This window comes from Ostrea edulis, chromosome 7 (genome assembly GCF_947568905.1).
Source record: "Ostrea edulis chromosome 7, xbOstEdul1.1, whole genome shotgun sequence".
In the NCBI taxonomy this organism is placed as follows: Eukaryota; Metazoa; Mollusca; class Bivalvia; order Ostreida; family Ostreidae; genus Ostrea; species Ostrea edulis.
Window position 1 is genome coordinate 78060102 of NC_079170.1, and position 17496 is coordinate 78077597.

At 36.1% G+C, this 17496-nt stretch overlaps 1 protein-coding gene across 4 annotated transcripts; it reads right to left on the minus strand.

The window, feature by feature from the left end:
* Positions 1–1089: 1089 nt before the first annotated feature.
* Positions 1090–16920, minus strand: LOC125655847 (uncharacterized). Of its 4 annotated transcripts, none has more exons than XM_048886371.2 (8): positions 16803–16920; positions 15759–15956; positions 12093–12237; positions 11504–11700; positions 9930–9998; positions 3272–3350; positions 2779–2949; positions 1090–2083 (listed from the first exon to the last, which is right to left on the minus strand). In XM_048886371.2, exons 3-8 carry the CDS (start codon positions 12235–12237, stop codon positions 1470–1472), a joined length of 1275 nt encoding a protein of 424 aa, XP_048742328.2. In that variant the 5' UTR covers positions 15759–15956; positions 16803–16920; the 3' UTR covers positions 1090–1469. The 4 variants fall into 4 exon arrangements, with proteins under 4 accessions (XP_048742328.2, XP_056001379.1, XP_048742329.2 ...); XM_056145404.1 differs by lacking the exon at positions 16803–16920 and adding an exon at positions 16334–16436; XM_048886372.2 differs by lacking the exon at positions 16803–16920 and adding an exon at positions 16090–16311.
* Positions 16921–17496: the final 576 nt, after the last annotated feature.

The window sequence follows — 17496 nt, forward strand, 5'->3', positions numbered from 1 at the left end:
GTATTTGTAAATAACTTGAAGACGGGCATAGTGCAAGGAGTTTTGTTCTCAACAATTTTTCATTTTCTTTGACATTTTGAATATCTACAGGTTTTTGAACTTGGTCAAATTTAAGGAAATAGTTTACACACAGAACTCTTGGTTTTGTCTACCTACATGTAACACTTGTCAAAGTTTTAAGCTAAGACCATTTATTTAAATGATGCAAAGAAAGCATGTCACAGTCTGATGATGGCTGATACTACCTGAAGTAAAGTTCTACAAATCATGGCTTAAGAAAACAACCTATGTAATAATATTCACGGTTTGCGGTACTCTTGTCTAAAGACATTTTTGCAAGTCAAGCGTCCGAATCACTTACTCTCACCCCCCCCCCCCCCCCCCCCGGCTGGATTTAGACGCATTTTCTAAGCCTTCAAAACATCCAATCAAATCACGTCATACATACAGTATGATTTGAGTATTGGCGACCCCATGTTTAGCCCGTGTTGTCGCCTTTGCCATGACATTTTGTCTAAAAAGTAAAGACGGACCTTTTTCGGAGAAAGTTTTGGGGTATACTATCAACTTCTAGAGATAATCGATCATGTACAATCGGAAACACGCCTAGGTTCGGCCTGCAGTTTTTTACACCCACGTCTTTAGAATATACGTATATCCCCACGTAGTGTAAATCAAATTCTGGTCAAGATTGGATACCCACTCTTCCTACAGCGAGGGGTGGTCAACAGGGATCAGCGAAACGAAATATTAACAATATCCCCATCTCTCTACCCATCCAGAGAATCCAGAGAGATACATGTAGATATACAATTTTAATGAATATACACAATTGTTCAGTGTTAATAAGCAATGACATTATTAGGCCATACTTAATTACCTATCAGGACTTCTTGTTGTCCCACTGTCAGTATTATCTGTAGATGAACAAAGTGAGCCGGCGGCTTAGTATTTGACAAGTCTTATCGATGTATAATTTGACACCTATGAATGATTTATAATCACTTGCTTTGTGTGTTAATATAAGAATTAGAAACACCAATCGTATTGCTTATTTACCCATTTCGCCTTTAAAAAGAACAGCCTGTCAACTTTTTCCATTTTATTCAAAATCATTTTTAACAGATTCAAATTTCCTGTAATACCGTATAGAGCTGGCTGGTACCTTCTATCTATACATGCACTTATCTAAATGCACAGCGCACTACTGGAATTAGGGCAAGAAATTCATCCAAGTCTACACGTGTCTGTGCGCGCATCTCATTGGCATCGTCCGCGCTTCCATTTGTTCTGCATTTTCACGTAAAATCTTCAAAACAGTTTCAAATTGCGTAGTTTTGCAGTATCTCCAGGCACTGTTGCAATAGGTAACAAGTATTTATTCTCTGTCTCAAAACGTGTTGATTTATCAGAGACCTACGGCTTCAGCAGCAGACGATGGAAAAGAAAGAAGCAGAACATCCCGAATTTTATACTGGCATGCAGTGTTTGATTTCTTCATTGTCAGCTCCCATTGTCAGCAGAAGTCGGTTCAACTGCGAGTGGGCATTGTTGTCCTCTTGAAGACAAGATAGATTTCGTAACGTGTAAATCTTTCTGAATGAAATATTGGCAAGATGGTCTGTGAAACTCGATGGGAGTTCGACACCGGCTTGAAACTGAACACTGATGTACCTGGGCGCTGTGTCATTGTCTGTGTACATATCTCGGTTCATTTGCGACAGTAAGTACTTCACAATGGCTGCATACGGTGACGCCTGCAGTACTTCGTGTGAATTTGATTCGAACAAACTCGTCATCTCATTCGTCAACACCACCACTATAACATCGCATGTTCTGAGCTTCTTGTGCGCCCAATCGTACATATTTTTATGAACTGTTATCAGATGATCAATGTAACACACAATATTAAATCTAGGAACATTTTTTAGAATATTGCGAAATTGCTTCGAACACTCTTCGTCTGGGGCAATGTCTATGACCAATATTTCCTTTGTAGAGTTTGACAGGGAGATTTGTGTGTCATACACAAGTGGTTCAGTGCTGTTGGATTCCATTGATCTTCTCGTGATTGTCGTTCTGCCTGTTAAGAAAATAATTCTAAGCTGCTGAATAATATAATGTCTGAATCTCATATAAATATTTTCAAATTTATTGGGCTAACCTTACTGGACGTTGTCTGGATTTTTTACATCCCTTCAAGAATTTTGTACTCATAATAAGGAGTCAACAACTTTATATGAAGTGCAATGAATTTGTTAAGCAGGATTCAGGACCTCACTTTTAAGTTTCATCCGAAAAACCTGCAACTTTCGCTTCTAATGTACTTATGCTTTATACAGTAGTACTTAATTTTTCTTTGTGCAACGTCCAGTATGTCATGAATTATTTTCATATCAAACTGTGTATTCCTACAACACATTTTGAGTTTATACAACAAATATTATGACAATCATAGATGCATACTTTTTAAGTGTTCAATAAATTTTCATGAATCAATTTTTGTTTCTTTTAAAAACGATTGATTTATTAAGTTTGGCACTATTATTAGCGGTATAATAGCGATGACATGTTACAAGTCATGCACGTAAATACCAATCCCAACCAATGTGATAAATAGAACCTCCCGATGGCTTTATGATGAAGATTATGAATTTCATACAACTTGTAAAGGTTCGAGGATAGCAAATGCATACCTCACGATCGTTGGATAGAAATTAGATATAATCACAAAACTGTGACGGGATATTCTACATGTGAAAGTATATAGGACCCTACGTCTGTGGTGAACGAAGAACGCAATAATCGTGACGACTACGCAGACAAACACGATCACCAAGGTGATGATGACATAGAGCACATCTTGAGAGAGTGGCGAATCGTCAGTAGTGGTTATTGCTACGTCATTTCGAGGCGTGGAGGAAGGTAACTTCATTATAGGCGGCTTATCTGGAAGAAAAATAAGATGCATTGATGGAACAAAGATACCCAAGATTTGCTGGTAGGTAGATGGGACAGCTAGCAGACCTGACTTGAACGCCAGTCGTCTGCCAACTATCGACTCCACGTCAAAGAAATACATAAACAGTATGTTATTCTAGTACATATTGCATGTATATCATGTTTTAGCCCTTCCTCTAACGTACCGGTCAATATGACCGACAGCAATATGTTTACGTAACTTCCAAACGCCGAATTCTCTACATTCAAAATTTATTATTACGTACATTTTTGCAAATTTTACAAGAATAAAAAATAGAATTCAACTTACAATACAGTCGTATATAACTGCAGTCCATGCACGGGGAGGAAGCGGCAAAGGGGAACTCGGAATCGCATGATAAGTACACCTGAAAAACCAACGTCATATAGTACACCTGTAAAACCAATGTCACATAGTACACCTGTAAAACCAATGTCACATAGTACACCTGTAAACTCAATGTCATATAGTACACCTGTAAAACCAATGTCACATAGTACACCTGTAAAACCAATGTCACATAGTACACCTGTAAACCCAATGTCATATAGTACACCTGTAAAACCAATGTCACATAGTACACCTGTAAAACCAATGTCACATAGTACACCTGTAAAACCAATGTCACATAGTACACCTGTAAAACCAATGTCACATAGTACACCTGTAAAACCAACGTCACATAGTACACCTGTAAAACCAACGTCATATAGTACACCTGTAAAACCAATGTCACATAGTACACCTGTAAAACCAATGTCATATAGTACACCTGTAAAACTAATGTCACATAGTACACCTGTAAAACCAATGTCATATAGTACACCTGTAAAACCAATGTCACATAGTACACCTGTAAACCAATGCCATATAGTACATCTGTAAAACTAATGTCATATAGTACACCTGTAAAACCAATGTCACATAGTACACCTGTAAACCCAATGTCATATAGTACACCTGTAAAACTAATGTCATATAGTACACCTGTAAAACTAATGTCACATAGTACACCTGTAAACCAATGTCATATAGTACACCTGTAAAACCAATGTCACATAGTACACCTGTAAAACCAACGTCACATAGTACACCTGTAAACCCAATGCCATATAGTACACCTGTAAAACCAACGTCATATAGTACACCTGTCAACCCAATGTCATATAGTACACCTGTAAAACGAATGTCATATAGTACACCTGTAAAACTAATGTCAAATAGTACACCTGTAAAACCAATGTCACATAGTACACCTGTAAACCAATTTCATATAGTACACCTGAAAACCAATGTCATATAGTACACCTGTAAAACCAATGTCATATAGTACATCTGTAAAACCAATGTCACATATTACACCTGTAAAACCAATGTCATATAGTACACCTGTAAAACAAATGTCATATAGTACACCTGTAAAACCAATGTCATATAGTACACCTGTAAAACCAATGTCACATAGTACACCTGTAAATCCAATGTCATATAGTACACCTGTAAAACCAATGTCACATAGTACACCTGTAAACCCAATGTCATATAGTACACCTGTAAAACCAATGTCATATAGTACACCTGAAAACCAATGTCACATAGTACACCTGTAAAACCAATGTCATATAGTACACCTGTAAAACCAATGTCATATAGTACATCTGTAAAACTAATGTCATATAGTACACCTGTAAAACCAATGTCATATAGTACATCTGTAAAACCAATGTCCCATAGTACACCTGTAAACCAATGTCATATAGTACACCTGTAAAACCAATGTCATATAGTACACCTGTAAAACCAATGTCATATAGTACATCTGTAAAACCAATGTCATATAGTACACCTGTAAAACCAATGTCATATAGTACACCTGTAAAACCAATGTCACATAGTACACCTGTAAACCAATGTCACATAGTACACCTGTAAAACCAATGTCATATAGTACACCTGTAAAACAAATGTCATATAGTACACCTGTAAAACCAATGTCATATAGTACACCTGTAAAACTAATGTCACAGAGTGAATTTTAAGCAACTAACAAATATTGGGTTGAGAACAATAATGATCGATGCTTGGTTTAAGTGTCATCTGCATTTCCATCGTGCAGAGATCCCTCAGTTTAACAGCATCTCAACAAACGAATCACAACAGTAATGGATCCAAAGATTTGAACGGGGCTGGGGCTACCTTGAGGTCACCAATAGGTCCAGAGGGAAGCCCTCATGCCCGGGGCCACCCCCTGAAACTACTGAATTCTGACAAATACGCTTTCCTATTTAAAAAAAAAGTAGATCATCTTTGTGAAGGAAGAGGTGCGCTTGAGGAGAGGGCGATGGATCGGACCAGACACTGGGTATTACCCAAATACGTGTTTCATGAAAAGTAGGCCTGTGTGAAGTGTGGCAGTTCATAACCTCGGGTATTTTCAAAAATTAAGTTTATTTTTAATATTTACATTCTACTTTAATTTGTCGGAATTCCCAGGCGTTACAATAGTCGCACTACATTTATCTGCACTTTTTACTTTTTGTACAAGATTTGAATAATTTTTCCATTACAAACTTCATAATTTCTGAGATCGAAAAGAAAGAACAGACGCAATATAATTCCGGTTGAAACAATCCGGAAACAAGACGGGGAGATTCTATCACTATGGGTTTTTCCGCTCAGAGGAAACTCAAAACTGACAGTGTTCACTGGGGAAAATGATATACGGGGATGCTTTTCTTGGGGGAAAGTTTAACTCTGTTTTTCTAGGGGGGTATATGGGGAGGGGGGTTTTGCTTCACATTTTGAGCACTTTAAAGTTTAATCTATTTCTACGCCCTGGTAGTGGGGAACCAGCAGGTTGCATCACTCTATTTGTTTTGAAGAAATCGTATTGTGGTCGAAAATAATTACTTTGTATTAGAAAACTTGGTTTGGTTTTTAATTTTTTGTGAGGTGTAAATTCAAGTATAAGTACTCATGTTTGATATATTGTTAGTAAAACAAAAAAAATCAAAGAAGGATTAAAATATGTTTTGGAATTTTTGTTGTAGATGTGTGCAATATGACTTGATCAGCTGATCTAGCACATGTTTGGCTTCAATGTAATACACACTTTCGATCTTTGTTGGATGAGTGAGTATTTTTGGTATGAAAATGTTAATCAAGAACAGTACTACATGATGTGAAAGTAAAACTCAGTACTACATGATGTGAAAGTAAAACTTAGTACTACATGATGTGAAAGTAAAACTTAGTACTACATGATGTGAAAGTAAAACTTAGTATTACATGATGTGAAAGTAAAACTTAGTACTACATGATGTGAAAGTAAAACTTAGTACTACATGATGTGAAAGTAAAACTTAGTACTACATGATGTGAAAGTAAAACTCAGTACTACATGATGTGAGAGTAAAACTTAGTACTACATGATGTGAAAGTAAAACTTAGTACTACATGCTGTGAAAGTAAAACTTAGTACTACATGATGTGAAAGTAAAACTCAGTACTACATGATGTGAAAGTAAACCTTCTCAGAAGCGTACTCTAAGGGAGCAGGGTCAGGTCAAAGGTGGGTAATTCTGATATTAGTTAGGTAAAACTGAAATTATCAAAATTAATAGAGTAGTGCAACCTTAACGCTGATACGTCACCCTGAGACCACAGGGGAGGGTGATTGCACTTGTGATATCGCTCCTTGTGTTTGCGAGGAAACTGCTTTATGAACGAGTTAGGAGGCCTATATCACGGGATGCCCAACTGGTACCTGAGGATGTTATCGATGAAGAATCAAACGATATTTGGTGTTGTACATGTAGGAAAACTCTCATTATCACTGTCTAATATTTCTGAATACTGTAGATTCCTTATTTTACGCGAGTACATATTATCGCGACTCGTAGACATCAAATAGCGAGAACATGAATTCGCTAGTGGTCTGTTTATCAAGAATTATTACACGTATTTTAACTAAATAAAAATGAAAGCGAATCATTTTATTTTGTGAATGGAGATCTCACTAAATTGCGCGATAATAAATAAGAAATCTACAGTACATCAAAATCAATTATATCTGATATCTTTCAGAAGTAAAAGTGACATTACATTCTATATCGACAGTCAACAGAAGGACGGACTGGTATAGCACTAGAAACTTTACACAGACACTAGTACTGAGGACTAGTAACTTTACACAGACACTAGTACTGAGGACTAGTAACTTTACACAGACACTGGTACTGAGCACTAGAAACTTTACACAGACACTGGTACTGAGGACTAGTAACTTTACACACACACTGGTACTGAGCACTAGAAACTTTACACAGACACTAGTACTGAGCACTAGTAACTTTACACACACACTGGTACTGAGGACTAGTAACTTTACACGGACACTAGTACTGAGCACTACTAACTTTACACACACACTGGTACTGAGGACTAGTAACTTTACACGGACACTGGTGGTACTAAGGACTAGTAACTTTACACGGACACTGGTACTGAGGACTAGTAACTTTACACGGACACTAGTACTGAGGACTAGTAACTTTACACAGACACTGGTACTGAGGACTAGTAACTTTACACGGACACTAGTACTGAGCACTACTAACTTTCCACACACACTGGTACTGAGGACTAGTAACTTTACACGGACACTGGTACTGAGGACTAGTAAATTTACACGGACACTAGTACTGAGGACTAGTAACTTTACACACACACTAGTACTGAGCACTAGTAACTTTACACATACACTGGTACTGAGGACTAGTAACTTTACACACACACTGGTACTGAGGACTAGTAACTTTACACAGACACTAGTACTGAGGACTAGTAACTTTACACAGACACTAGTACTGAGGACTAGTAACTTTACACATACACTGGTACTGAGGACTAGTAACTTTACACATACACTGGTACTGAGGACTAGTAACTTTACACACACACTGGTACTGAGGACTAGTAACTTTACACAGACACTGGTACTGAGGACTAGTAACTTTACACGGACACTGGTACTGAGGACTAGTAACTTTACACGGACACTGGTACTGAGGACTAGTAAATTTACACGGACACTAGTACTGAGGACTAGTAACTTTACACAGACACTGGTACTAAGGACTAGTAACTTTACACGGACACTGGTACTGAGGACTAGTAACTTTACACGGACACTGGTACTGAGGACTAGTAACTTTACACGGACACTGGTACTGAGGACTAGTAACTTTACACACACACTGGTACTGAGCACTAATAACTTTACACAAACACTGGTACTGAGGACTAGTAACTTTACACGGACACTGGTACTGAGGACTAATAACTTTACACGGACACTAGTACTGAGCATTAGAAACTTTACACGGACACTGATACTGAGGACTAGTAACTTTACACGGACACTGGTACTGAGGACTAGTAACTTTACACGGACACTGGTACTGAGGACTAGTAACTTTACACGGACACTGGTACTGAGGACTAGTAACTTTACACACACACTGGTACTGAGCACTAATAACTTTACACACACACTGGTACTGAGGACTAGTAACTTTACACACACACTAGTACTGAGGACTAGTAACTTTACACGGACACTAGTACTGAGCATTAGAAACTTTACACGGACACTGATACTGAGGACTAGTAACTTTACATGGATATGGCACTGGGGACTATATGTAGTGTAATGCTAAGCTATGTACATAGCACACTAAGATTTGATTAAATTTGAGTTGTTTGGGTTTTTCCGAGAAGTCCAAGCCAAAATAGAATACATCATTTAATAGAGCACAAGCAAGTCTGTCAATTATCATAGAATACATCATTTAATAGTGCACAAGCAAGTCTGTCAATTATCGAAAGATACGGTTGGTTTATTTTTGTAGAGTGGGTCTCGAATTTCTAAACAACTTGAACATGAATTGCGTTTAGAGACGAGAGTTCGGAGTTCTCTCGATATGTCAAAATAATTTCTACCTCATGACAACTACATTACTCATTTTCAAAAATCACGCCTGTGGTAGCAGTAATAGTGATTTTAAATTCAATTTAAGCAACAACAATTAAAAACATGTGAATATACAAGCATATTTAATCTCTTAAATTGATAATGAAGCCGTGCTTTAGCCTATAAAATTATTTACTTTCGTCATTCATTTTCCTATACGATAAAAGACAAGCATTTTTTCAGAGATAATTATATTCGTTGAATTAAAAACATGCTCCACCTATCATCAATTACCTTCTCACAATCATGATGTATATAAGTGGAAAGGCAAAGTCTTTATTCCATAATTTGAAATACTTACGTCTGCATTTTAATATCTAATATGATGAAAATATCACATTTAAATTCCCGACCCCAAATGTGCATGTATATACATGTATCTGATACTGAGATGGGAATGTGCTTCGAACTGTCTATATTCGACCGCTAGATATTGCAAAGCTATATATCTACGCGAGGAATTTATCATCGCGTACTTTAGCGACAAGCACCATTCGCGAAATAAACTTACTCACTTTTATTTTAATGTTGCTGGTATACAAAGCTTTTGAACGGTGTTCTATTCGCGAATTCATGTTCTCACGATTTGGCGCCTATCAGTCATTTCGCGGTGTATAAAGTACTAATAAAACAACGAATCTGCAGTGTCATATAATGTATATCACTATTCACATTGGTAAATAGGAAATCCTTATTGACATGCATTAGAAATGTACATGCTCTTCGTTCATAGATTTAGATTCCGGATATTGCAGCTATTTTTTTTTTATTTTACATGCCTTGAGCTGTTCACCAACTCGAGGATCTGTGATCCGCAAAACGCCCCTCTCAGTGTGGCGGATCACAAACCTTGCAATTTTTGCCTGATTTTCAATAACTCTTCTTGAATTGAAACATATAAAACAGACAAACCTGAATGTCTTGGACCGTGACGTCATTTTCTTTGCTGTTAAATTGTTTATGGCACTCCGTTTCATTTTTCTGTAGAAAAAAAATTGAAAAGTTTGCAATCAAGAAACACATGACCATGATTGTGCTGCAATGTCATCAGACTGACTAAAAAGCAATCTGCTGAAATACAATCGATTTTCACAATATCCTAATAATTATAGTGATTTGTGATAAAAGCTAAACAAAGCTATGTTGTGTATATTGTGTAAGAATAATCAGAGATATATGTTGTATATGCCTCTTGAATAATATACACGAAATATAGATCTACAGTAAACGTGTATGAGTCGATGCACGCGCGCCAGGTTGCGACACAAAATTTTGGTCCAGTGTGAGCCCTGTGACTGGGCTGTTTTTAATATGAATAAAACAATAAAACGATGAGTTAATCAGTATGCTCAGCAATATGTATATCATGGGTGTGGGGTCGACCGGATTCTTACTCCTCCAAGGCACCTGATCCCACACCTGGTATATCCAGGGGTCCGTGTTTGCCCAACTCTCTATTTTGTATTGTTTATGGGAGTTATGAGATTGATCACTGTTCGTTATCTTCACCTCTCATGTTGAACAGTTGATATCCTCACAGAGTAATAATAAAACCATAATACAACGAAATAGTGAAGGATTATTACTGTCGAACCGTTGGTTAATGCGAGTACAATCCGGAGCAATAGAATTTCGCGGTATAGGATATAATACAATGATTTAGTTTTCCCTTTCTCGATATCACATTTTGTACACAATAATCTCCCTTTGGTGACAATTACATTACCTCACTTTACATAATAATATCTTACTTTGCAGACAATACCCCCTTTGTACACTATTATCTCCCTTTGCAGACTCTCATCTCACTTTCCAGACTACCGTATTAATCCCGTGGGAATCCGGGTTAGAATAGGTCCTCAGTACCCCGTTGCTTGTCGTAAAGGGCGACTAAATGGGACGGTCCTTCGGATGAGACCGTAAAAATCGAGGCCCCGAGTCACAGCAGGTGTATTCTCGAGCAGAACGTTAAACAATACACAACCAACCAGACTATTATCTAATTTTGTAGACTACTTTATTATTTTGCAGACTATTATTTAATTTTGTAGACTACTTTATTATTTTGCAGACTAATATTTAATTTTGTAGACTACTTTATCATTTTGCAGACTATTATTTAATTTTGTAGACTACTTTATTATTTTGCAGACTATTATCTAATTTTGTAAACTATAATATTATCTTACAGACTATTATCTAATTTTGTAGACTACTTTATTATTTTGCAGACTATTATTTAATTTTGTAGACTACTTTATTATTTTACAGACTATTATCTAATTTTGTAGACTACTTTATCATTTTACAGACTATTATCTAATTTTGTAAACTATAATATTATCTTGCAGACTATTATCTAATTTTGTAGACTACTTTATAATTTTGCAGACTATTATCTAATTTTGTAAACTATGAAATTATTTTGCAGACTATTATCTAATTTTGTAGACTATTCTATCATTTTGCTGATGACTCTATCTCACCTTGCAGAGTATTTCCCCCTGTGAAATCAGAGTGTCGTTCAGCTGGAGATAAACGTTAAATCTGACGTCATGGGCGTGCAGAAGTCCCACACTTCTCCAGAAAGCTTGATTAAGCAGAACCAGAATAAGAAATCCCTCTTTTTTCGACCTGATCTCGGCATGGAAACAGCCGCACAGGATGTTGGGGAGCCGCCATTCTGTGGGGAAATTGTCTTCATTTCATTCATATAACGAAAATTTGCTAAGATTTACTAAGAATTATATTTAGATGTTTTCTTTACACTTTGACGGTTCAACGAATGTTTTATTATAAAACTTGTGATAAAAACAACAGTGTAAGAATAATATCCATCGTTAATAGTGTTACTGTGGACGAAACCAACAGTGTCAGAACATGATTCAATGTTACTGCTCCTCAATTTTCTATGCGGCTGTAGAAGACTTATAAACCAATGTCCAATCTTTTTCTGGTTCAAATTTAAAGTACTTTTCATTATATATACATGCATGCGTGGGTGGGTGGGTAGGTAGGTAGGTATTAGAAAAGTCGTAGCAAACAAATTAGAACTTCCTGTTAAGAAAATCTAACCTTCTATTTCGAATTCGAATTGTCTGTCCGAGCAGAGTGGTCTGATCATAGCGAGGCTGTGGTTAGATTCCTGGAGCAGTTCGCCGTCACACACAAAGTACTCCAGTAGAACAAACGTCCACGCAGACAACGTGAGTGACGTCATCTTAAGCAGATAGAAAACATAATCATTAGACAATTTCATCTTGAACACAACAGGGTGAGTCGAAGTTTCATCTTAAGGTATTCAGTGTACAACGACCATTATTCATATTAAGTAAATGGATGGTGGGATTTTTGTGACGCGGTATCATTTTGAAGTGTTCATCAAATAAAAATGATCCACTATAGGAATTTTAAAAATTTGTTTACAGCTCGATTTAGTTCACCTAGAATCAAACGTTAAAGTCTATGGGAAGAGCATATCATTAAAATAGTTTTCAAACAAAGTATATTTTCATACAAATCTCTTGGTAGAAAGTTACATACACTTTCTCTGTGTGAAAATATGAAATAAAATTAATCATTTAACACACACATTTTAAGAAAATTATTTTTTTCTTTTTCTTAGTTTTACAAAAGGCAGATAACTCTTCAAAAAAGCTTTCAGTGCAGAAAGGTTGGCTTCTAATGATTTACCAGTCATGATAATTTCATCTACTTCAATTTCATTATTATCTAACAATAACATTTATGTTGATTTAAATCCTTAAAAATTGTTCATTATCCTTCCGTTATGCAACAGGTTGAGCCGAAATTTCATCATAAACACAACAACGTGAGCCGAAATTTCATCTTAAAAACAACAGGTTGAGCAGAAATTTCATCAGAAACGCAACAGCGTGAGCCGAAGTTTCATCTTAAACACATACAAAAATGATTCGAGCAAAGATAATCAGAAAATTTCATATTAACTGATGGACAAAATGATGCGATGATTTATTCTGAACAACACACATAGAAAAATAACTCAGGACTTCATCGTAAACACAAGGAAAAATGATTAGAGAATGAAAGTCAACGATAACGAACAGTGATTGATCTCAGAACTCCTATAAAGAATACAAAATAGATAGCTGGGCAAACACGGACCCCTGGATATACCAGAGGTGGAATCAGGTGTCTAGGAGGAGTAAGCATCCCCTGTCGACCGGTCACACCCGCCGTGAGCCCTATATCTTGGCCCAGTAAACGGAGTAAGGTAAACATTTGGTATGAAACACGTCAGACAGCATTTTATTAAATGACAGGTTGTATTGGTAAATTAGATCGTTATAACAACCATAAAATTTGTGAATTGCTGACTTTAGACGAGACTGTTAAACTCCCTGTAACATCATCTTCTTTGGCAGTAGCCTGCCTCGATTTAAAATCGGACAATAATTAAGTTTGACGTGACCATGGCACCAACGGGGATCGATCTCACGACCTCCCAGTCACGAAGCAAACGCTCTACCTTGAGTTACCGCGACTGGTTTATTGTAGAGAGTGCTAATTGTTGTAAGTGCAAGATGTTACCCGATGTGAAGGGAAGAATTGTTGTAAGTGCAAGATGTTACCCGATGTGAAGGGAAGGTGATTTAAACTGTATAAGGTGAAATCAACAATTGCTAGTTACAGACATCTACCTTAAGATTTCACAAAGTTGAACAACATACAGACATGATATTTGAATGACGGTTGATTTATCAGAGTATACAATTGTGAAAGGAATGGAAATGAAATAAAAATGCTCCTCTTGAAATAATTTTAAATTAATGCATGAATAAAAGAAGAAAAATATATAAAGAAACTGTCAAATTTGAATTCCGAATCATTTAATCCCAACAACGTACACCATATGAGACTTTGATTTCAAAAGATTTGTAATTTGATAATTTTAAACTATCGTTTTAAGAGTATTGATGCAATGAACAGCTTTTGTAAAGAAGCACACGATGAGTATCTTCAATGAAAACGGGGGATAAAAAACAACACGCCTATAACATCTTGTGTGTTAAATGACACTCGGGATCCGCAGTAATGCTCGGGGCGTTTCTCCCAGTGTGATGTCTGTAATCATTATCATAATACAGAATATCATATCATATTGCATGAATATAGATATAAGAAAGGATTGGAGGGGGGAGGGGTGCATTAGGATATATGAATTGCGAAACTTCACGTAATAATAACAATAAAAAATTTATACAGCGCCTTATATATCTTAAAACAAATTACATTCAGGCGCTTTCCAGGGGTAAGAAGTATATAAGGCGCTTTATGAAAGTAGCCCGGCGTAATTCATCACAGTTCATGTATACTTCGTGTATTTTCAAAATTGAAAATTATTTCTGATATTAACATTCTACTTTAATTTCTGTCGGAATTCCCATCAAGTAGTTCTGTATTCATACGCGCATTGTTTACAACTGATGCGCATTCATTTGGAAATGACAGTCATTGCAAAGAGTACAAATATAAAAGGCAGAAACATTGAAAATACAAATATCGTGGAATACTTGTGACAAAGCGCCATTATCTGTTAAAAGTGTGTATCAATTTGTGAATAACAACTAGCGATCTCCATCCCTTCAGTCTAAAAGAAAATTAGTACCATGAGCAGTGAAATATGTACGTGGGTTGATTGAGATAGTTAAAATCAAATGTGTGCAAGAGGAGGGATGACTGATTTATTCAAATAAGGAATCAAATGTGTTTCAAATGCAGTGATTTCAACGTTTTTTGTTCTTTTTTTTTATATTTATTTAAATCAAAATACTTACTTTGCACTCTATCTTTTATTTAACTTTTTTTATAGACATGTCTAAAATTTGAGTTCTTTATCAATAATCATGTTCTGCTCATAACGTATACCGGGTGATTTTCATATCGGAGATATTTGACGGGTTAATTTCTCAAATTGGCACATTGCCAGCGCGCCAAAATTAACCGGTACAGTATGTTAAATACAGTATCTCCAAAGAATCGAAGTTCCGACAACTTCCGGTAGTAGTTCACCTTAAATATATAACCGACAATTGTCAGAGAAAGAAACTATTACACAAAGTAAAATTACATGTTGTACAAATGAATATCATTTTGTAAACTATTCGAATCTGTAAGCTATGTACAGCAGCAAAAATGCTATGGTTCAGATTTTATTGCGCCAAAGTAAAAGATATGAATCCGTAATATTTAAATCAAGTCTGATTGCACAATTGAAAAGATCGTTTTACATACAACAAAGTTATGGTATGCATCTTCCAAAGAACAAAAGAGATTGTCAATAGTACAGGTGTATTTCGTCCAAATTTTGTAAACAATTGTGATTTTATTCACAATGATTTATATTGATATAGCGTTTGTCATATGCAATAGAGGACGGTGATTTTAAATTGATAATCATACAATCACAGAATCTATAGAGTGGGGTGGTTTCTCGTGTTTCTAGCGAATTCGGTTTTCTAACTAACAGCATCGATCAGGTACGAACGACCTGTGTTGGTTTTTGCTACGAAAATTATATCAGTAATCTAATTCTATATAGTATCCCATCATTGCTATCGATGTTTTTGGTAAATATATTTGTACGAATACTAATGCATAAAATACGTACAAATTGAATATTTAAGGTATTCTATCAGAAAACGGGGTTTTTGTAGCATTAAGTTAGATGATAATAAACAACACTTCATTGTAACTTACCTTCCCTGGGTCCACTACATTAACATCACAACTGTTTTCATTTTCAGCTTCAAATCAAAACAATCCGCCTTGGAATCCGAGTCCTTTTCGGTCAGCACAGCTGCTTCTCTATCGGTGTCCTCAATCGCAAAGTATTCGGGGAACAGCTGGGTCCCCGTACTAGTTGTACCGAAGTGTGCGGATTTCTGCGTGTCGTCTCTGAAACCAATAAAGTTGATAAATTACTTTTACAGAAAAAGAATATTATTTAAGGAAACGGCCATAAACTAAACCACAAAAAGATTGGTACACTGGCTGCCGAGTAATTAGAAATGTTTACGAGAAGGCTCACTGCTTCAAGTTTCGTTTCAATTTTTGAAAACGGAGAAACAGTATTGGTAATCATCATTAGGAATTGGGACGTTGAATTGTCATCCTATATTCCCAATGCTGCTGTGCTTCAGAAAACGGTTACAAAGTCAGACATCGTGAACGGCCAAACGTACACCCGATCCAAGGACAGGTTGCATAGGTCTTAATTGTTCAGGGTTTGTCTCTTTTAGAAATTAAACCCGGTCAGACGAATATAAACAAACCTGATTCCGATAATATCAGTGGCTTGTTCGTTTATTTCATTACGATATTCTATATTTGCAGCGTGCCGGTCGCGGGTTCGGTAATATTCTCGATCCACCACACATGGTGACCCGGTAGAAGTGTTGGATGTCAGTTTAAATGATGTTATCGTCAGTATTAATACGCTTTTAAAGTACGCAATAAATGAAACACCGATAAGTAACATGTTACAAGAGAATTTTGACAGTTGGAGGAGAGACAATGGAAGAATAGTTGGCGGGGGGACGGGGTGTATCTTCTCTTATAAATCAGCCCTAATGCGAGTAAACAAAGGAAACCCTCATTTATTACGGATTTTACAGATTTGTGTTATTATATATATCTATATTCTTTATACTGAATTGATTTAGTACATAGCAGTGGGTATTGATTTCGTTGCAAATCTATATATCATTATGGACGAATAAAATATATAGAAATTTTACTTACCCGTAACATGTTTCATCAGATATACACAATCAAATACGAGTTTGACAGTTTTAAAATCCACCTTCCCATTCATCACATGCTGTTTAAATCGATTCAATAGATTTTTTTTATTACGCTATGCTTCAGTTGTTTTGGAATTCTATCGACACGAAAGTATTGATCTGATAGCTTAGTAAATGATAAATGGAATATTGGAAAATAGCACGTCTAATCTTGAGATTGTCTTAATTCTGTTTTCTATGGTTGAGTGAGCATGACGATGGAGGAATGTTATTTTCATGTTACTAATCTTTGATCATCAAGACGGTATTGAAGTGTAGGGTGAAGTATTATGGAATTAATGTTCAAAAGTGTAATACACTTTGCGCACTTGGAGCTATGGCTTGGGTTAACGATATTTTATTTCACGGTGTAATTCAGTTTAAAGTTAAACATGTTTTCTGGATATGGCAATGTTCTGTTAGGATGGTATAAGTTCTGTGAATAAATGTATTGCAACGGGCGACTGTTTGTTTGGCTTTTTTTAATTAAATTTCACACCGACAGTGTGAAATCCCATAAAAAGTACATATAATAAATACGGTGTAAGTACGTACAAAATATCAAATATAAATAGTACATAGAATAAATACGGTGTAAGTACGTACAAAATATCAAATATTTCATATAATAGAAAATAATGGCTATTGGATGC

What these genes read in the sequence shown, in the direction of transcription:
- LOC125655847 (XM_048886371.2), bottom strand. Translation starts at nt 12,237, where the DNA reads ATGACGTCACTCACGTTGTCTGCGTGGACGTTTGTTCTACTGGAGTAC. An exon ending in ATTCGAATTCGAAATAGAAG is followed by an intron (nt 11,701 to 12,092) that starts GTTAGATTTTCT and finishes ATTTCCCCACAG; the next exon opens with AATGGCGGCTCCCCAACATC. An exon ending in AGGGGGAAATACTCTGCAAG is followed by an intron (nt 9,999 to 11,503) that starts GTGAGATAGAGT and finishes TTTTTTCTACAG; the next exon opens with AAAAATGAAACGGAGTGCCA.